Here is a 22868-nt window from a genome sequence, read left to right as displayed (position 1 = left end):
CGTGATGGAATATTTCCCACTTGCCTGGATGACTGCAGCTCCAACAACACTCAAGAAGCTCTACACCATCCAGGACAAAAGCAGCCTGCCTGAATGGCACCCACTGCACCACCTGAAACATTCACTCCCTCCACCACTGGCACACAGTGGCAGTAGTGTGCACCATTTACAAGAAGCACTGCAACAACTTGCCAAGACTTCTTTAACAACACCTTCCAAACTCATGACTCTACCTAGAAGGACTTTGGCAGCATAAGCTGGTTTAGGCACACCTACAGTGTGTGTTAGGAAGGGAGTTCCAAGATTTCAACCCAGCGACTGTGAAGGAACGGCAATATAGTTCCAAGTCAGGATGGTGTCTGACTTGGAGGGGAACATGCAGGTGATGGTGTTCCCATGCGTCTGCTACCCTTGTCCTTCTGGATGGTAGATGTCACAGGACCTCTGTATAGTTTAAATAATACATTACAAAGTGTGATATCTGATTGGTTCATTGCAGTTCTCCAAGTAAGGAACCATTCTTAGCAACACGAGATTGTGGCTAGGCCTTGGTCGAAGATTCACTTCATTTACTCCACACTGTGTTCTGAGAGAACTCCGAGAAATGTTTGTAAGATTTGGACTACCAGACATCAACCTACTAACAGATAACAGTCCACAATTTACAAACACAGAATTCGCAGTGTTTGCCAAGATTTGGAGATTTAAACACGTGACATCATCATCTCACGAACCACAGTTCAATGACAAAGCAGAGAATGCTGTCAAGACTGTCAAACAACTCTTTGCAAAATGCAAGGAGTCCAGTCAATCAAGAGTTTCTAGCTCTATTAGATTGGTGAAATGTGTCGAGTGAAGGTGAAGGTGCAAGCCTTGTACCTTCATATATGGGTCGTACGTACAAGACACTGCTTTCAATAGCAGGAATGCTCCCACCGCCTCAATATTTGACTCAGCAGAAAGCAACGGCAGCAGTATTACTATGACAGGAATGTTAAGCCACTTCAAGAAATACACCAAGATGATTCAGTACAGATGAAACCTCCTGGCAGAGTACTTAGAGTGCCAGAACATGCACAAGTGTGGTGTGGTGTGGTGTGGTGTGTCCTCGAACCTATGATGAGCAAGACGGAGATTCATCGTACCAGAGGAATCACCATCACTTGATCTGTGATGAGCCACCTTTAAGCAACTCCTGAGATTGAAATCTTTTCTGAAATGCAGGTCCCCAGCGGTCCTCTGACTTCTCCACAGTCTCCAAAGCAAGCAACTACAACACCCGAAACCCCTGGCAGTCAGACAACAATCACTGACTGCAGCTCTGGAAGACTGCATCAGCCTCCATCTCGATTAAAGGACAATTAGTTGTTTATAGTGACTGCTTTTGATTTTGTATTTTATTTTGGTTAATTTCAGAGTTCCTCTATGTGCTTTTTTAAAAACTCTGAAATAGATACATCATCTTCTTTTAGGGGAAAGATGTGACATAGGACAAGCTTTTGCTATACATGCATGGCGTCAGTGTCATCATCACATGATCAGTCATGTGCCTCCTTTGGGTCCGCCCCCCAGTCTTCTGTGTGAGTGTGCCAGTGGAGGTGCAGACTCGTGGAGCTCCTGCAACGTAACTTGTTTTTTAAATACCAAATTAAACATTGATAATCTTTCTAACAGCACATGGTTACGCCTACTATTTAAAGATGTACTGACGCAAGATTGGAAGGGAGTAGAAGGATGTGTGTGGTGAGCGATACAAGGAAGTAGGCAGAGTTGACGATGCCTGTGATTGAGACAATGGGTATAGAAAGACCATTTTGTTTTATTTTATTCATTCGTGGGATGTGAGCATTGCTGCCAAGGCCAGCATTTGTTGCCCATCCCTAATTGCCCTTTAGAAGGCAAGGTTGGAGGCGGTGGGGTGGGGGAGGGGGGGCAGGGGTGGTGAGGTGGTCATGATTATGAATAGGAGAGTTTAAAGGGAGGGAAAGATTGAGGCAGAGCAGTAAAACCAAAGGACAGAGGGCAAAATGTATTGCGATGAATGCTGAAATCACCAAAGATGAGAAGTTGTTGAACGCCAGAAGTAGGGAGTCTGTGATAGGCTTTGTGCAGTGGTTGCAAGAACGAACATATGCATATCCCTGTTTTCTTATTGATCTAAGCTTCTTAAAACTTTCTAAAAACCATTTCTTGTTGTATTATTAATTACCAAATACATATTGTTCACTCTGCAGACCTCCACCAAAATACTTCGCAGTTATTCTCCCTGGAATGCTCCACATTCTTGGATAATTATTCATAAAGGTTCATCCATAAAATCTGCTAGCAATGGCATATACATAACCTTCTGACTTGTGGACAGAATAAAAATGATTCTTTGACAAGAGTTTCCCTACTTCAAAAATCAGGTTAGAGCTTTTTCCATTTTAATCTCTTCCTATTGTTTATCTTTACATTTGCTACAGTTACATTTACCTCTGAGCTTTTGCTGACAGTGAGTAATGGTTTCACATGGGAACAGATATTTTCTACTTTCTAGACACTTATTTTCAAAGACATCATCTAATGCCCCACAAAAGGCATTTACTTTAAATAGTTCAATTTCACAGTACCATAATTAAACATTCCATTGCCATGTACATCTCATTATCACAGCCATGCCAATTTTAATATAAAGTGAACAACAAGCAGTGCACAGGCCCAGTGCACCTGCCACCCTCCTGTTGTTACCATCGTGAGGCTAAAGTCATTTTAAGGCACAGGCTTCATTTACATTGCTGTCAATGCCTGGGCATGGGGAAAAGTGATTGCAGAGGTGGGGGTTTTGCACAGACCAGGAGCAGGCCAATGACCTTCTGTGGGCCCAGGAGGAACGATCCTGTTCCTTACAGCCCCACTAAAGTTTTTTAAAATTTCAGCCCCTTTGTTAGTGACCTGCAGCAGCTCCTTTAAGGATCGTAGGTCAGGCCACTCAATAGCAGAACAAGTAATCGGAGTGTGAACGCAGCAATTTGCATGCTACATCCAACCTCCCACTTGACAGTAGCAAGCGCTCCGCTCATCCGTCTCGGAGCTTAATGTAGAAAGTGAGAAGTGTGTGTCTATCTCCTGGTGCAGCAGAGGGAGATCGGAATCGCGGGTGCAGGAAATGCTGAGTCATTGGAACTGTCCAGTAGACACTTAAGCTCAGAAATGTCTCACAGCTGTTCTCACTGTGGTGGTGTAATTTAGTCGGAAGTGTGACAGAAACCCATTCACAAAGGTATTGGAAAGGCGACAGATCTGAAACATTAACTTTGTTTCTCTCTCCACAGATGCTGCCTGACTTGCTGAGTATTTCCAGCATTTTCTTTTTTATATAGTTTCAGATTTCTAGCATCCATAGTATTTTGATTTTGCATTGATAGATTTTGTTAAGCAAGAGTATTAAGGGTTATAGCACCAAGGCGGATAAATGGAGTTAGGATACAGATCAGCCATGATCTAACTGAATAATGAAATAGGCTTGCGGGGCTGAATGGCCTACTCCTGTTCATATATTCTTATGTGCACAGTTACAGTAACTTCAGGTGAAGATACAGTAAAGAAGTAGGAACAGTTCCTTGGAAATTTCAGGACTTAGTGTTGAACAAGTTATGGGATAGACAGCAATCTCATACATGTTTGATGAGGGAGAAAAGAATAGAATGATATGTTGATAGATTGAGATGAAATAAAGAGCGTGCAAGGAGCCCAAGTGGAACATTAGCACTGGCATAAACTATTTGTTGCAATGGCCTGGTTCTGTGCTGTAAATTCAACGTAATATTGTGTGTCTCAGAGAACAGTGGTCCTGAAAAACATTGCAACACTGTAGAGCATAGAACTGTGCAAGGACTGAGAGGCAAGTTGACTAAGAGGATTGGAGAATGGTAGTAGTAGGAAGTTCTATAGTCAGAAGTAAAACTTGACTTTTTCAAGACTGGCAGTCTCAAATTATATAGTGTTTCTCTGATGCCCGAGTAAAGGACATTGTAGAACGGATGCAGAAACATCTGAGAATAAGAACATGAGAATATAAAATAATAGGAGCAGGCTGCTCCGCCATTTAATAAGATAATGGCCAATTTTATGACCTCAGATCCATCTTCCCACCCAATCCCTTGATTCCCTTAGAGTCCAAAACTCTAATCGATTGCAGCCTTGAATATACTTAATGACTGAACATCCACAGCCCTCTGTAGTTGTAAGAGACAATTCCATAGATTCACAACCCTGAGTGAAGGAATTTCTCATCACAGTCTGAAATGGCCATTCCTTTATCCTGAGACTATGCCCCCTAGTTCTAGACTCTCCTGCCAGGGGAAACCGCCTCTCAGCATCCAACCTATAAAGAATTTGATATGTTTCAATGAGATCGCTTCTTATCTCCAAAGAGTATAGGCCTATTCTACTCAATCTCTACTCATAGGACAGCCCTCTCATCCCAGGAATCAATCTAGTGAACCTTTGCTGCTCCCCTTCTAAGGTAAGTATATCCTTCCTTTGGTTTGGAGACCAAAACTGCACAGTAATTCCAGGTCTCTTTTCACCAAAGCTCTACAAAATTGCAACAGAACTTCCTTACACGGATATTCCAAATCCCTTGCAATAAAAGTCAACATACCACTTGCCTTCCTAATTGCTTGCTGTACCTACATGTTAACTTTGTGTTTCTCGTACAAGGACACGCAAATCCTTTTGAACACCAAATTTCAATAATTTTTCACCATTTAAAAAAATATTCAATTTTTCTATTCTTCCTACCAAAATGAATAACCTCACATTTTCCCACATTATACTCCAACTGAAAGAAAGACTTGCATTTATATTGTGCTTTTCACGACCATCAGACATCTCAAAGCACTTTACAGCCAATGCAGTGGTTTTGAAGTGTAGTCACTGTTGAAATGTAGTAAACACAGCAGCCAATTCTCACACAGCAAGCTCTCACAAACAGAAATTTATTAATGACCAGATAAACCTGCTCCCCTTCGAAGTAGTGCCAGTTTAACCACAGTCTCATCCGAAAAACATCTCCTCTGACAGTGCAACACTCCCTCAATACTGCACTGGAACGTCAGCCTTGATTTTTGTGCTCGTCCTGGAATGGGACTTGAACCTGGAACCTTGTGACACTGCGGCAAGAGTGCTATCAACTGAGCCACAGCTGTCGCTTCTTGACCATTCACTTAATCTGTCCATATCCCTTTGCAGACACTTTCATGTCCTCCTCACAGCTTACTTTTCCACCTAGCTTTGCATCATTAGCAAACTTAGATACATTACACTTGGTCCCTTTATCTAAGTCATTAATATGGATTTTAAATAGCTGAGGTGCCAGCACTGATCCTTGTGACTCCCAAACAGTAACAGCCTACCAATCTGAAAAGGACCCATCTATTTCTGTCCAATCCTCTAGCCGTGCTAATATATTACCCCAACGCCATGAGCACTTATCTTGTGCAACAACTTTCCTGTGGCACCTTATCGAATGCCTTTTAAAAATCCAAATATACTACATCCACTGGTTCCCCTTTACTTACCCTGATAGTTACATTCTCAAAAAACTCTAAGGTTTGTCAAGCATAATTTCCCTTTCAGAAAACCATGCTGGCTCTGCCTAATCATATTACAATTTCTAAGTGCCTTGTTACCACTATCTTAATAATGGATTCCAGCATTTTCCCGATGACTGATGTCAGGCTAACTGGCTTGTAGTTCCCTGTTTGCTCTCTCCCTCCTTTCTTGAACAGCAATGTTACATTTGCTACCCTCCAATCCAGAATCTAAAGAATTTTGGAAGCTCCCAACCAGCGCATTCACTATCTCTGCAGTCACCTCATTCACAACCCTTGGATATAGGGTCGTCGGCTCCAAGGGATTGGTTGGTTCTCAGTCCCATTAATTTCTCCAGCACTTTTTCTTTATTAATATTAATTAATTTAAGTTCCTGACTCTCATTAGACCCTTGGTTCCCCACTATTTCTGGGTTGTTTTTTGTCTTCTACTGTGAAGACAGAAAAAATATTTGTTTAACATCTCTATCATTTCCTTATTCCCCATTATAATTGCTCCTGTATCAGTACCTAAGGCACCCACATTTACCTTCACTACCTTTTCCTTTCTTCATAATTGTAGAAGCTCTTACAATCCATTTTTATATTTCTGGCTAGTTTACTCTCATTCTATTTTCTCCCTCTTCGCCATCTTTTGGTCATTCTTTGCTGGCATCTAAAACTCTTCCAATCCTCAGGCTTATTCCTCTTCTTGGCAATATTGTAAGCCTCTTCTTTTAATTTACCTGCCTTTTCCTACTCAGTTAACCTCAGATGGATCTCTTTTCTTAATGAAATACAGACTCTTTAAGAATTATGAGATATTTCTTTAAATCTTTGGCATTACTCATCTAAATAGAGGGAGAGCAGCCAAACGTTGTCGTTGTCATTGGAATTAATGACGGATAGAACTGCACTTAAGGTCTTGCAGAGAGACTTTAAGGAGTTAAACTGTTTCAAGATTAAGGTCCCTTTTATTCTCCTCATCAGTCGAGAAGTTATATACATCAGATATCGTCCTGCTTTATTGATGACTTGATTTTTTGATGCACTGTATTGGGTTAAGGTCTCTACAAAGTCTATCTGATATTGGGACAATTCTAACTTGGAGTTGATGATCAGGTACTAAGTGTATTGCCACTGCATCAGAGCACTCTCTAGATAGCACTCCAGATGGTGTCTGAACAAGTCTGTGTTCAACTGAAAGATCACTTCCTCACTTTTGAATTCCAACCCCCTTGAAATAAAAGCCAACATCCCATTAGCCTACTTTGTGTACCTATGCACTAGCTTTAGTGATTTGGGTACATGGACACATAATTCCCTTTGCTCCTCCCCAGCTACTAGATGCTTACTATGAAGAAAATATTCCAATTTATTTTTATCGGATCCTCACATTTTCCACATTGAACTCCATCTGCCTCACTTTGGCCCACTCACTTAGCCTGTCTTCAGTTTTTGTAACTTGCTGCTCCCATCCACACAACTTGCTGTGTCTCCTAAATTAGTGTCATCTGCAAACTTGCATATGCAACACTCCTGGATGAGATACAGAAGTTGTATGAATTAAAGAGCACATTTATGGACATGAAGGAAAGATTTATGCCAACAACACTGTATTAACACAGAAAATGTTACAAAACTGATCAATCAAGGTGGTTGTAAAACAGAACAGTTCCACAAATTACATTATACATGATATGACAGAAAAGCTATTGGCCCTGAAATTGCATTAGGGAATCTCCCAGTTTCCCACCATAACTCCAATGGGACTCTGATAGAACTCTAGGAGAAATACATAAATAACTGTTTTTGGCCATTTCTCCAGGAGTTCTTCCAGGCTTCTTCTAAACATAAAGATTGACAGTTTCAATCTCATTGAAACTTACAAATTTTTTACAGGAAGTGACAGGGTAGATGTGGATAGGAAGTTTCTCCTGGCTGGTGAGTCTAGAACTAAGGGATACAGTCTCAGAACAAGGGGCAGGCCATTTAAGAACAAGATGAGGAGGAATTTCTTCACTCAGAGGGTGGTGAATCTTTGGAATTCTCTACCCCAGAGGCCTGTGGAAGCTCAATCATTGAGCATGTTCAAGATAGAAATCGATAGATTTCTGGATACTAATGACATCAAGGGATATGGGGATAGTGGGGGAAAAATGGCATAGAGGTAGATGCTCAGCCATGATCTGTTTGAATGGCAGAGCATGTTCGATGGGCCAAATGGCCTACTCCAGCTCCTATTTCCTATGTTCCTATACAGTGGGAAATCAGAAAAACTCCCACAAAATTCCAGGGACAATGTATTGCAGAAAGCATTTCCATAGCCAAATCAGCCTGTCTCAATCTCCGCTGCTTTTATGTTTCAAGGCAAATCTGTCACATAGTCGGAGTGCCCTGGGTTACAGATCATTTTGCAGAAACAGCTGAAAACCTATGACAGATCTATTTGGAAAGAGAATCTGAAAGGCAGTGGGAATGCAGAAGTTGGGACAGAACTACTGAATGTACCATAATCATCACATTCTAGGATTTATACAATATGTTGCATCAATCCCACTTAAAGTAGCACCAGTGGTCAACACTGTCCAGTGGTTCGCCGTGGATCTTGATAGTCAAGGGGCAGTGTCGCATTGCGGGAGCAGGCTGGTAGAGGACCTTTGTCTTCCAGAGGTTTAGCTTAAGGTCCATTCTTTCTGCTTTTTATTTTTAGTTATAGCATCATATTTCTGTGAGAACCTAGCACAATTAACCAGGATGGGAATAACACTCTCTAAATAGGATTGTTGATTTGAAGTTATTCCAGACTTACTCTGCTTAATATCTAACCAATACATTTAAAGCACCCACAAGCCTGACTTCCAATCTTAATTTCTGCCCGAATCACATTTCGCAAATTCTGTAGTACACCCCATAAGAAATCATCAACATGCATCATGATGCCTGAAAGTTTCCCTTTATACCACTAATAAGACATTGCAGGATCTGCTTTTAGTTGAACACAACCAAACTATGGGTTGAATGTGTCAGGGAATGGCTGCTTTGTCCTTCCAAACACTGTCTGTTAATATGCAAATGTCTTTTCCAGCCACGGCTGATCTGTTTAACAAGTCCTTTCTTCACTGCAGTAACAATTTAAAATCAATGTTCATGATAAAATTAGTGTGCCTCATTCTTGGCAGGTGGGGGCCTAGCATGACACAGCAGACATCTGATCAAACAGGGAGTCTCCCCCACCACCCCCCCCCCCCCCACCCCACCGAGAACCGAACCCCAGCTAGAACCAGGAGACTGTCCATATGCGACACCCTAGCACAATCTAGTAATTTAAATGTTAGCACTGAGCAGGGATCTACAAATTGAATTTCCTCAATCTTCTATATAGTCTGTTATTCCTCCATTGAATAACTATCTGTTTTCCAAAATCTATCAAAGTCTGACCATGCCTCATACGCATTCAAAAGATCATCTTTCTTGTAAATTTCATCCAAGCATTCTAACAGAAGATCCAAACCTTCATCAGTGCCCAACTGACGAGCTTGCATCTCACAAGATACTTTACTTCTGATTTTACTTTTGATAGGAAGTGACAACACCAAGGCCAATCGTGTTTTGCTTAAAATGATGAGTTAGCCCAAGTGTTTACTTGCCAAATAAACAGACAATATCAGGTTTTCTTATAGGTTTAAAACAGAAGATTAACTATTCATTGAATATTAATTCCCCGAAATGTCTGCAACACCACTCACACACGCATTTACTCTCAAGAGATGATAGGTAGAAGGCAAAGGGTATGAGTTCAAGATGTGGTAGATATTCATGGTTTACACTAAGCCTGTTGAATTTTTTACGTAGAACAAACTCTTTTAAAGGTGCAGGCCTGGGTTGTCTGTATTCGTGACTTGTTGAGGTGTTGTAGATTTCCGGTGGTTAAGATTTCAGACTGGAAATCGCAGTCACTAGGTTCTCTGCTGTACCAGATTGAAGTGTAGAATCAGCAGCAGGGCTTCTTCTTATGTAGGCTGAGTCTTTGCACAGCCCTTGGCTAGACTCCTTCTGTGAGGTTGTGGTGATATCTCTCTTTCCATTCTCCTACCCAACTCCCTCCAGAGGATTGCCTTTTAAAGGTCAATATCCATCAAATTAGAGTCTGTTAGTTGACACATGGCAAACTTCTTCTCGTGTGGCCACACAATGGACCAGGATATGGAATCCATAGCGATCCATTTTTTTTTTTAATTCGTTTGAGATGTGGGCGTTGCTGGCTAGGTTAGCATTTATTGCCCATCCCTAATTACCCTCGAGAAGGTGGTGGTGAGCTTCCTTCTTGAACCGCTGCAGTCCTTGGAGCATTGCTACATCCACAGTGCTGTTAGGAAGGGAGTTCCAGGATTTTGACCCAGCAACGGTGGAGGAATGGCGATATAGTTCCAAGCCAGGATGGTGTGTGGCTCGGAGGGGAACTTGCAAGTGGTGGTGTTCCCATGCATCTGCTACCCTTGCCCTTCTAGGTGGTAGAGGTCATGGGTTTAGAAGGTGCTGTCGAAGGAACCTTGGTGCGTTGTTGCAGTGCATCTTGTAGATGGTACACACTGCTGCCACTGTGCATCGGTGGTGGAGGGAGTGAATGTTGGAGGTTGTGGATGGGGTTCCAATCAAGCGGGCTGTTTTGGCCTGGATGGTGGCAAGCTTCTTAAATATTGCTGGAGCTGCACCCATCCAGGCAAGTGGAGAGATCCCATCACACTCCTGACTTATGCCTTGTAGATGGTGGACAGGCATTGGGGAGATAGGTGAGTTACTTGCCACAGAATTCCCAGCCTCTGGCCTGCTCTTGTAACCACAGCATTTATGTGGCTGGTCCAGTTCAGTTTCTTGTCAACAGTGACCCCCAGGATGTTGATAGTGAGGGATTCAGCAACGGTAATGCCACTGACTGTCAAGAGGAGATGGTTAGATTCTCTCTTGCTTGAGATGGTCATTACCTAGCACTTGTGTGGCGCAAATGTTACTTGCCACTTATCAGTGGCTGTTGTCCAGGTCATGCTGCATATGAACATGGGCTGCTTTGTTATGTGAGGAGTCGCAAATGGTGCTGAACATTGTGCAATCAGCAGCGAACATTCCCACTTCTGACCTTATGATGCAGTCAAGGTCATTGATGAAGCAGCTGAAGATGGTTGGGCCTAGGACACTACCCTGAGGAGCTCCTGCAGTGATGCCCCTGGGATTGAGATGACTGTCCTCCAACAATCACAACCATCATCCTTTGCGCTAGGTATGACTCCAAACAGCAGAGAGTTTTCCCACTGATTTCCATTGACTCCAGTTTTGCTAGGGCTCCTTAATGCCATACTCGCTCAAATGCTGCCTTGATGTCAAGGGCAGTCACTCTCACCTCACCTCTGGAGCTCAACGCTTTTGTCCATGTATGGACCAAGGCTGTAATGAGGTCAGGAGCTGAGTGGTCCTGGCAGAACCCAAACTGAGCGTCAGTGAGCAGGTTATTGCTGAGCAAGTGCCGCTTTATAGCACTGTTGACGATCCCTTCCATCACTTTACTGATGATCGGGAGTAATTGGCCAGGTTGGATTTGTCCTGCCTTTTGTGTACAGGACATACCTAGGCAATTTTCCACATTGCCGGGTAGATGCCAGTGTTGTAGCTGTACTGGAACAACTTGGCTAGGGGCGCGGCTAGTTCTGGAGCACAGGTCTTCAGTACTATTAATGTCTCGATGAATATAATCCTGTTATGATGTGGCTACTTCACATCGTCATCGTTTCAGAAGAACCCATTCAATTCAGGAATGTCTCTTATGGTTTCAGGATGGGTGTAATTGTCACCTCTTAGTCTGGAAAGTATCCTTTTGCCCTTTTGAGACAGTGAGACAGTTTGAATATCCAGGCCAGTTCAGCTGATCTTTCGCAGCCATCTTGCAGCACACTGACCACTTTTTAAAGGAAAAGTCAATTTCAAAGATTCCACATTGAATAAAGTTCATATCTCAAAAGTAGGAATATGATAGGTCTTTACTGGGGATGACAATAGGGACGTAACTCATGTCCACATATCCACTTCGTTCTTCCACTGGTCATACCAGTTCAGACTCGGAGAACATCAGAGGGTGATCATACCCTGACAACTTACACTTGCTTTCTACCATTTTTTCACAATAGCCACTGAGATTTTAGTTTCCAATGTAAAAATTTTTATTTTCCTTAGTTTCACCTTTAGGCAACCCTCCTCTGCTGCCATGTTATATTCCAGAAAGCTGGTTATTGACAGATAATGGTGGAGCCAATCTTTACTCAGTTTTACATTTATTGTACAGAGTAAGAGGAGTACAAACATGTAGTTCCTTACTCAAAACCTCCTCCAGTCTCACTTAGTATCTCCTTAGAAGTGCTCAAGTAAAACCCCAATTAACACTTTGCACCTGTACATAATTAAACAATTGATATACATTCATAATCGGCAGCAGAAACCTTCATTCCACAACCCATTGACACACAAAGCGGGAGTGGGGTCAAACTCTAAGATATAGTCAAGGCTTACCTCAACTCTCTTGAAGAACAGTTACAGACATCCATGAAGTACAGACTCAGAAACCACATAGATAACCTGTTCTAACCTTAGAGAGGCAGTGGGCATTATGAGAAGTTGCCCTCCAGCAGTGTAACTCGTGGAGTACCACAGGTCAAGTGTCATCACATAACACTGCACAATTGACTGTGGCACTGCCTTTCAAAGCAATGATTCCATAGTGGCTTCAACAAAGATGACCACTGGTACTTGGATGGGCCTTCTGTGTTCCCTGCAGCTTCCCAGTTGACTATAATGTCGCCCACCAGTACTACTGCTTCAACTAGAGAAGTACAGCATATTAACAACCAACATGGATAAATTCACAACACACAAGGGACAAACAAGGTAGCAAAAACATATTAATATATATGCCATAAATATTGAAAAACATATCAATTCACTGTTAGTATATATTAAAGTCCATCAATCTTTCACTGTGTACAAAGGGAAGCATAATTTGTCTAAAGGCCAAAGTGGTGTCCAAGGCCATTGCCTAGAAGATCCCTGTGGCATAAAAGATGGGGCCAGTGGTGGCTTTCACTATTTGTACTGCATAGCAGATGGTAACTGGCCCAGCAAATTGTCATGGACCAATCACTTCAGTCACAGTAAGCCAGCGCTCGTAGTTCAAGTGGATCTCAAAAACTCCCACTATACTATTGCAAGGACAGGGAATTCTCAGAGCCAACATTTCTCTCTCAATCAATGCCATCAAAAATATATTAACTACTCCTTCATCTCAACATCCTTTTTCTGTAGCTACGCACTCATTAGCTGCTACGATGGCCTGCATGCCAATAGTTACTCCATTCCATAACTAATTCATTTTATGTGAACTCCTTGGTATGTTTCTAGGTGGCATGATATGGCACTATATAAATGCAAGGGCTTTCTTTCGGTAATGCATTGTTTCTACACCAAACCTAGGCAGTTAACTCCATTGCAGTAAATCTGATGTCTGGGATAGTACTTGATATGAATCAGTTGCCCCCTCTTCGCTTTGCATTCCTAGGCCAACCTATCCTCTTTCTCCTACCTAACTGCGACATATCCACCAATTAACCAAGCACTAAAATAAAAGCAAAATACTGCGGATGCTGGAAATCTGAAACAAAAACAAGAAATGCTGGAATCACTCAGCAGGTCTGGCAGCATCTGTGGAAAGAGAAGCAGAGTTAACGTTTCGGGTCAGTGACCCTTCTTCAGAACTGACAAATATTAGAAAAGTCACAGATTATAAGCAAGTGAGGTGGGGGTGGGGCAAGAGATAACAAAGGAGAAGGTGCAGATTGGACCAGGCCACATAGCTGACCAAAAGGTCACGGAGCAAAGGCAAACAATATGTTAATGGTGTGTTGAAAGACAAAGCACCTTCCCCTGCAATCGCAGGAGGTGTAATACCTGCCCATTTACCTCCCCTCTCCTCACTATCCCAGGCCCCAAGCACTCCTTTCAGGTGAAGCAGCGATTTACTTGTACTTCTTTCAATGTAGTATACTGTATTCGCTGCTCACAGTGTGGTCTCCTCTACATTGGGGAGACCAAGCGCAGACTGGGTGACCGCTTTGCGGAACATCTCCGCTCAGTCCGCAAGCAGGACCCTGAGCTTCCGGTTGCTTGCCATTTCAACACTCCCCCCTGCTCTCATGCTCACATCTCTGTCCTGGGATTGCTGCAGTGTTCCAGTGAACATCAACGCAAGCTCGAGGAACAGCATCTCATCTACCGATTAGGCACACTACAGCCTGCCGGACTGAACATTGAGTTCAACAATTTCAGAGCATGACAGCCCCCCATTTTACTTTCATTTTTAGTTATTTTTTCTTCCTTTTTTTACATTCTTTTTTACATTTTTTACTATCTTTTTTTGCATTTATTTCATTTCATCTTAGTTTGTTCAGTTTGCTTATCCACTGTTTTTTTCAGGTTTTTTTTCAGGTTTGCACTTGCTGCTGTTCAATATTCAGTATATTCACACCTAATCTGTACTAATGCTTTGTCTTTCAACACACCATTAACATATTGTTTGCCTTTGCTCCGTGACCTTTTGGTCAGCTATGTGGCCTGGTCCAATCTGCACCTTCTCCTTTGTTATCTCTTGCCCCACCCCCACCTCACTTGCTTATAATCTGTGACTTTTCTAATATTTGTCAGTTCTGAAGAAGGGTCACTGACCCGAAACGTTAACTCTGCTTCTCTTTCCACAGATGCTGCCAGACCTGCTGAGTGATTCCAGCATTTCTTGTTTTTGTTTCAATTAACCAAGCACCATGCTTTCAGGCAGAAAACTTCTCTGGATTATTTCTTTTAACTGCTTGGTAATAAATGAAAATCCTTCCCTTCATTAAACTCATTAATGTCAAATCTAACCAGGAATAAAATACTCACCTTTCCCTTTGACTGTACATCTGCAGAATGCTTTGTGAATTCATCATTAATCTAATAAGACTTTAACAATAAAAACACAGCCCATTCACTCACTTTGCACTCCTGTAGGTTTATCAATTTTTGGAGCAATAGGAATCCTTAGATCAGTGCTAAATAGTTAATTTCTGAACCAAAAATATACAGTCCTTTTTACTCACATCTACTATCTTACAAAAATTAAGGAAGGTAGGAAAATGTAGCCCATTATATCTTATCTGCATGCTGGCATCCCTGTCAGGCAGCTCGGATAAATCATTTGTCAATGTACATTTGCTATACAAACTTCAATGATTAATCAATGAATGCAGTGATTAATCATAACAATTCAAAAATAAATGCGGAGACCTTATTTTCCCAGCTTGGGTAGAAAGAGGGATGGGGCAAAAAAGATGCATTTGGAGTAGGAGGGTTGAAATGGCTGAACAACATTTACCTTTTTCTCCATGGTTGGCGATGACTGTGGCAACACAGAAAACAGCCACAACAGCAGCAACAGCACAGCACAGAGAGCAGGACAAGAAGAACACAATTAATCAACACAGTTCAAAGGTCACAAACTAGCACAACATATAGCCAGCTGGCTACCATTGAGAGCAGCCCCAATACTGCAGACAAAGAAAAAGCAAGCAATGCATAAACAATATTCTGTGGCACAATGAGGAACTAGTGTAGATATGCCAGGTCAAGATAGCTGTTTCAATTTACCAGGATTAATGCTTAAACTTTAATACTTTTAGTTAAATAAAATTCATCAAAATATGCAGCATTAAAAATCAAAATGGTACTCTTTTGTGAAAGTTTCAGCTTTAAGTAAGCAAAAATGCTAATGTCACATATCACAGGTATACAGTAGATTCACCAATCTCATGCTCCACGTAGACATTGACAAGATTTAGTTTCAGTTTGTGGAATCTGACAACCTTTTGGTTTACGGAGGAATTTTAGACCAGTTAGCCTATCAGTTGTGGGGAAATTGCTAACGTCCATCATTAAGGGTGACTGAACACCTTGAAAGTTTTCAGCTGATTAGAGAGCCAGCATGGATTTACAAAGGGCAAGTCATGCCTGATGAACCTGACTGATTTTTTTTTTGAAGAGGTGATTAAAGTAGTCGACAGGGGAATGTCTATGGATGTTATTTATATAGAATTGCAGAAGGTATTTGCTAAAGTCCTTCGTAAGAGACAATTAGCTAAAGCACATGGAACTGAAGGCAAGTTATTGACCTGGTTAGGAAATTGGTTGAGTGGCAGGAGATAGAGAGTAGGGATAATGGGCAGATACTCTAATTGGCAGGATGGGACTAGTGGTATGCCGCAAGGATCTGTGTTGGGCCTCAATTATTCAATGTATTCATTAACAACTTAGATGATGAGATAGGAAGTCAAGTATCCAGATTTGCCGATGACACAGATAGATGGCATTGTAAGCAGTGCAAATGGATGGATAAAATTATAAAGAGGCGTCGATAAAGTCAATGTGCAAAACTGTGGCAAATGGATTTCAATGTAGGCAATATCATCCACTTTGGACCTGAAAAGGATAGAACAGCGTACCTTCGAAAATGATGAAAAACTAGAAACAGTGGTGGCCCAAAGAGACTTGGAGGTTGAGGTACATGGATCAAAATGTCATGAACAGGTACAGAAAAAATCAAAAAGGCTAATGGAATGTTGGCCTTTATATATAGACTAGAATACAAAGGAGCAGAAGTCATGCTTCAGCTATACAAAGCCCTGGTTAGACCATAGCTGGAGTACTGTGAGTAGTTCTGGGCACCACATCTTAGGAAGAATATACTGGCCTTGGAGAGAGCGCGGCTTGGATTTACTAGAATGATACCTGGACATCAAAAGTTAAATTATGAGGGCAGATTGCACAAACTAGGGTTGTATTCCCTGGAATTCAGAAGGTTAAAGGGTGATTTGATCAAGGTTTTCAAGATACTAAGGGGAACAGATAGGGTAGATATAGATAAATTATTTCCACAAGTTAGGTAGTCTAAGACTAGGGGGCATTTTACTCTGTTTTACTCTAGCCTAAAAATTAGAGCCAGACCTTTCAGGAGTGAAATTAGGAAACACAAAGGATGGTAGATGTTTAGAGCTCTCTTCTGCAAATGGCAATTGATGCACAACTGTTAGTATTAAATCTGAGATTGACAGATCTTTGTTATCCAAAGGTTCTAAGGGATATGGGGCAAAGGCAGTTATTAGAATTAGAACATTACAGCGCAGTACAGGCCCTTCGGCCCTCGATGTTGCGCCGACCTGTGAAACCATCTGACCTACACTATTCCATTTTCATTCATATGTCTATCCAATGACCATTTAAATGCCCTTAAAGTTGGCGAGTCTACTACTGTTGCAGGCAGGGCGTTCCACGCCCCTACTACTCTCTGAGTAAAGAAACTACCTCTGACATCTGTTCTATATCTATCACCCCTCAACTTAAAGCTATGCCCCCTCGTGTTTGCCATCACCATCCGAGGAAAAAGACTCTTTTTTTTGAGGACTTTTCTGTAAAAGTCTGTGGAAATATCTGAGGAGCTGCTGGACTTGTGTTTCTTTTTTAAAGGAAGGACTTGGGACTTTGTTTAAAAACACACTTACTGGAAGTCACATGTCTTAAGCTAAGTAAACAGCAGTTATATGAAGTTAGGTCGCAGATCAGTCACGATCTCACTGAATCTCTGAACAGTGTCATGGAACTGTATTTTTTTCTCCTCTGATTAAAAACAGTCTATGCCTTTAAGGCTCTGTTTGAAAACAGTGTGCCTTTAAGACTGAGCACAGGGTGCCAGCTGCACCTGTCCCTAGGCCACAGCAGGACAGCGAGGTCACATGGTTAATGTTTCGATTTGACTGTGTGTAAAACTGGCAAAACCGGTCTGAACCAGACAACAGCGAAGTGTGCTTACTGGAGGAAAGAGCTGTCTATTTCTCTCAGCAAAAATTCTACAATGAGCTACAGGCCAAGTTAATTGCTGAAGGAGTGAAAACCCCTTTGAAGAGACCATTTGCATTGCTGGAGGTAGCAAAATTCCTTTTCTTTACTTCTAACCCAAGACATCTTTTCTTCAAGATTGAATCGCTCTTGACTGATTGTGTTTTCTGGAATTCGCAGAAAAATTTCAACTGAGACTGCCGGGTTTAAAATCCAAATGAACCCTTGCTATACTCCTTGTTTAAAGAACTGTTTGATGCCTGCTGTAGCCGAAGTGCTTTGAATACGTATCTATTGAGGGCCTGTTTCCTGAAATCTGCGTGGCGCCTTCGAGTGGCATTTGATTATTTTTACACTAGGATACCTCACCCATTAGGAATGTAACCCACAAAGACTACAACCCAGTTATTTATTTATTAAGAAATAGCAAATTTTTAAAACATCATTTTTTTAAAAATGATTAACCGTTGATTTTTGAATATATGTGTGCGAATGGGGGAGTTAGGTTAAAATAAGTTATAAGATCTTTAGACATAGGTTTATCTTATTAGTGTTTAAGATTTAGTTTTAATAAATAGTTAATTTGTTGTTGTCTAAAGATACCTGGTTTGGTCTGTTTTACTCTGGGGGTTACTAGAGAGTGTTTAATTTGGCTGTTTTCTGGTTGGATGGGAAAACTTTAATAATTTGCTGTGACCTGTGGAGTGATGGGATTGAATTGACAGTGCATTGCTCCCGCCTCAGTCGTAACAACAGGCTCAAAGGGCTAAATGGCCTATGCCTGTTCCTACAAACTCATGTTCCTATGTTCTATGAGACAAGGTAGAAGATATGTACTTATTCTTTTGTTCTCACATAAAATAACAACGGTCACTTGTTTTGGAAGTGTTATCAGTACAATTGTCCAAAACAGCAGCATTAACAACCAAAATCACCAAGACGATAAAAGCTGTTGAAAGTTTTCTTTAATTACTTGGCATATCTACTAGAAGTAAGCGTGAGTCCAACAACACCCTGATTGCTGCTCTCCTGTCAGCACCTGCTGCACCCCCGGGATGTCACTCAGGTACAATTTCCAAAACTTGTCATGGGTGTTTCAATTTTGAATTTGACACATCAGCCATTTTAAGCCATAAGTTGCTTAACAGCAACTGAAACAGCAGCTCCCAAAAGTTATGAAACACAGCAGCAAGCGGAAGAAACAGCCCGGGAAGGGTTGGTACAATTATTGTGGCCATGCTGCTCCAGAATTTTGATTTATGTAAATCTATAAAAAGGTCCTGAGGATCACCAAAGGGTAATGAACAGGTGTTGGGACAAATTTGGCACAATGCAAATGTCCAGAAGGCTTTATTGCAGTTTTGGTGCAGCATCCAATTTTTTTCTAAATGATAACAACCCATGTAATGATTCAGCAATTTTCAGTAACAAAGTAGCTACTAAAGCACAGCACAAAAGCACGACGTGTTCAGATAGTGGGCGGGAGTAACCAGATTCCGTATTGTGAACCAGAACAACTGGGATAATTTGTAATCACCAGGCATAGTCTCGGATAACAGTCCAGTTGCTGTAGTGTACCCAAGGCTAATCCAGGCTAATTGGATATGGTGTTTATAATTGGGTTTGGAGGTGTAATTGAAGCCATGGAGTTACATATCAAGCTTGATTTACATTGCGGGCATCACATGCCAACCACTAATAGCCATCAGTGATGTAGAAGCAAGGCTCAAAATGTGTTCAGGTCCTACCTTTATTTAAAAAGGTATTTGGAATAGTTTAGAGAACCTGACTATGTGCCTCCCTCTTTAAAGGGGGTTCACACAGCAGCATTTGCTAGAGGACAGATCCTGATGGCAACATTCTCGCCACGCATTTCCATAGGGATTCTCCCGATCTTCCTTCGTCACTCCAGTGGAAAGTCCAAAATATTGGGGAAACCTGGTATAACCGAGTTAGTCAGGTTTGCCCACATTGTATTTTGGCTGGGGGGGTGTGGGGGGCAGCGATTTCATTGGACTCGTCAGAGATACAATGGGATACTGGGAAAACCCTCATGGTCTTCTCTTTTCAACAGGTATCCTGTTAGCCAAACTACTTTCCTACATAATAGTCACTCCATTTCCCAATGTAACGTCCGCAACCCACCTCCCCGCTTCCGCCCCACTGATCATGAAGAACAATTTGGGGATGTTTTGTTGTGAAAGGTGCCATATACATGCAAATTTTAGAACCATGTCTTCAAGCAGTACTTCTTTCTGCCTCTACTGCCTGGTAAATCTTTAATAATATCTGGCACACAGGGACATTCATACCTGCTGATGTAATCAATGTCACTTTGTCTCGGGTGTTAAATTCATCCTAACACATCAGAAACTGATTCACAGAGTATCAGCTGCATCTCAGCCAGATTCAGCCAGGCAGATATGTCAAGCTGAAACTACCTTTGCTTCCAATGGGATTAATTATGCTCCCGGACCAGAATGATGCTTTGCTACTCTAAATTTTACTTGTACTTTGGGGCAAGACAGTCATCTGTTGTAAAGTCCCATGACAAACAGTGTTAAGAGACTGCCTGCAGGCAGCAGCATATTCTTCGAATGAAATCACATTTGTATTTGGTGCACAGGGCAGTGCAGATAATCGGGCCATCACTGCTTGAGGCAGTGTCTAGCACTCCATATCATCGGGTATTGTCTTCAAGCACACCAGTATTCCCCAAATGAGCTGTAAAGGCTGCACGGCACAACAACCACTGGTAATTTTTTTTAAAAAGCACAATCTGCATCTAACTTTTGGCTTTAAAAATGACCATCTCCTGTGTAGGATGTACAAATATTAATTTTAGGAGCATTCTCTGGAGTATTCATTTAATTGTTTAAAACTTGAACACAATCTAATCTGACTGAAGTTGACAGAAGCTCATTCATCAAGAATGCCCCCGGTTAATTTTTGATAAAGAATGTCTCAAGACAGAATTTAATTCTACGCTACTGGCAAAATGTTTATTAGGCTGGCACGTCACTTTGAAATTGAGCTTTCAGGAGAGGAAGACATGAATATTGGGGGGGGGGGGGGGGGGGGGGAGCGGGGTTAGAGGGCTGACAACTGAGACAGCCTTAGCTCAGCGATAGGACTGTCGCCCCTGAGTCAGAAGGTTCTGGGTTCAAGCCCCATTCCAGACACAAAATCTAGGGTGAAACTTCAGTGCAGTACTGAGGGAATACTGCATTGCTAGAGGTGTCATCTTTCAGATGAAATGTTAAAGTAAGGCCCTGTCTGCCTTCTTGGGTGGTGTAAGCGATTCTGTGGCATTATTTGAAGAAGAACGGGTGAGCTCTCTCAGTGTCTTAGCCTGGTCAATATTTATCCTGAGGCTCCATAATTCCCTTCCCAAATTTCTCTGTCTCTCTTTCCTTCTTTAAAACGCTCCTTAAAATCAACCTCTTTGACAAAGTTTTTGGTCATCTGCCCCAGCATCCCCTTATGTGGCTTGGTATCAAATTTTGTTTGATTACGCTCCTATGAAGCACCTTGGGACATTTTACTATGTTAAAGGTGCTATATAAATGCAAGCTGTTGTTGTTGTTCAAGCAACATAAGTAAAGCAGATATTTGGACATATATCTCACTGCTGTTCATGGGAATTTGCTGCATGCAAATTAGCCGCCATGTTTCCTACAACACTTCACTAGCATTAAAATGCTTTGGGACATCTTGAAGTTGTAAATAGCACTACATAAAATGGAAGTTTTTTCTTTTTTTTTTATGACCTCAGTCTCCTCAGGCTGAGGAATTGTAAATGGCCATGGTTTCCATTCCTGGAAGCTATTCAGTTACCACTGCAGAAAAGTATTTAGACAGTATTTGGCTTGACTACGAGGCCTCCAACAGGTTAGAAAAAAACCTGACAACACTCACTTTCTGGATTCACAAGTGAAAAATGAGAGCTTAGGCCAGGTACTAAAAGGGCAAGAGTGACCGAGGAACCATATCTGGCATGTCTCAGAAAGGAGAGGATACATGAAGGACGAACAGCTGCTCAACTGCAGAGGCATCTAGAAGACCCAATAATTTGCAAAGAGGTTGTTAAACTTCAGTCAGCACTTTTTCATTTTCTACCTTAGTAATTTATCAAAACATAGTTCGTACTTACTGACTAGAAGCTACCAATATTTGCTTACAAAATTACCCTGTGGAATGCAATTGTTATTAGTGCACATCAAGCATTTAATTATTTATACTGATTCAAGCACTCCCCAAAATATTAACTGAAGCAATAAATAGGAACACTTGTATAATCTATGAATTGTGCATACATACCTGCTTCCACATTGCCCAATGCCACTTTTTGCTGGCCATTCAGGAGGTATGCAAGAGTTCCCCATCAATGATACCTTATCTGATTGCCTTTCCCTTCTGCCAAAAGATGCCTAACCTCTGTTCATTACCTCCCGACAGCAGGGCTAAGACTATGAATTCAAAAGAGTGGAAGGCTGAGCATAGCACTGCTCCATGGTGTTTAGTGGTACCATCTCAGCTCTTTCTTAATCAAGATGCCATTAATTACTTTTGATGGAAGCTTACTCCACACATGTAATTTTACTTTTGGCTTGACAATTTTGCACTCACATCCACTAACTACATGATCTCAGTTTCTCAAATAATCTGACAGCATTTGCGTTATTCAGGCCTTTCAGCATTTCAAAAACGTTGGCCATATCCCTTCTCAGTCCTCCGCTTATCCTGTGATTCTGAAGTAGATTTTCAACCTGCTACCCAAGTATGGCTGCCCATTATTCCAGCGTGGAAATGATAACTGGGTGGTTCCTACAATGGGCGGACAAACCCCAACTTAACTTTTACGCCCAGGAGTTGAGCTGAAAATCTACTCCTCCGTCATACATAATCTGGGACATTGTGCTATACAAGATTCCACCTGGGTCCTGATAAGTGTACTAACAAACTCTCCTGTGCAGTAATGACACTTGTTGATATAATTGCTTGGCCATGACATAATATTGATGCAAGAGTTATACGACAATGAGACAATCCTGCTATAAAGCTCTACTAGTAAATGCTGAAAGTACAGATTCCCTTGCTGTCTGAATTAAATAATATGTAAAAGCATTTTGAAACATCACACAACAAAGCTAGGTCTTCAGTTCTATTTTTCTGACAGAAACTTTTGAGTGCAAACTACGCTATCAAATAGTCAAAATTTATTCTCATTGATTCAGGCTACTGAATCTCAATCACAGCCGTAAAAAAAAAGCTGTTAAAAAAAACATAAATTTTACTGTTATTTTTTAAGCCACCTTCTGCACACCATCA

The 22868-nt window shown here is 41.6% G+C and overlaps 1 protein-coding gene across 17 annotated transcripts in view; it reads right to left on the bottom strand.

Annotated features, from left to right (window-relative positions):
• The window catches only part of mapk8ip3 (mitogen-activated protein kinase 8 interacting protein 3), a 225118-nt gene that overhangs the window by 144714 nt on the left and 57536 nt on the right, over window positions 1-22868 (bottom strand). For 9 of the 17 annotated variants that reach the window (XM_068056312.1, XM_068056319.1, XM_068056320.1 and 6 more), the window contains exon 5: window positions 15025-15048. The exons of the other annotated variants lie outside the window; for them this stretch is intronic. In XM_068056312.1, the coding sequence (XP_067912413.1) occupies window positions 15025-15048 (24 nt within the window). The remainder of the gene's footprint in view (window positions 1-15024; window positions 15049-22868) is intronic. 17 annotated transcript variants of the gene reach the window in all.

Source organism: Heterodontus francisci, chromosome 24, assembly GCF_036365525.1.
Source record: "Heterodontus francisci isolate sHetFra1 chromosome 24, sHetFra1.hap1, whole genome shotgun sequence".
Taxonomy (NCBI): Eukaryota; Metazoa; Chordata; class Chondrichthyes; order Heterodontiformes; family Heterodontidae; genus Heterodontus; species Heterodontus francisci.
The sequence above is the reverse complement of the archived record's forward strand: the minus strand, read 5'-3'. Positions and strand labels throughout refer to the sequence as shown.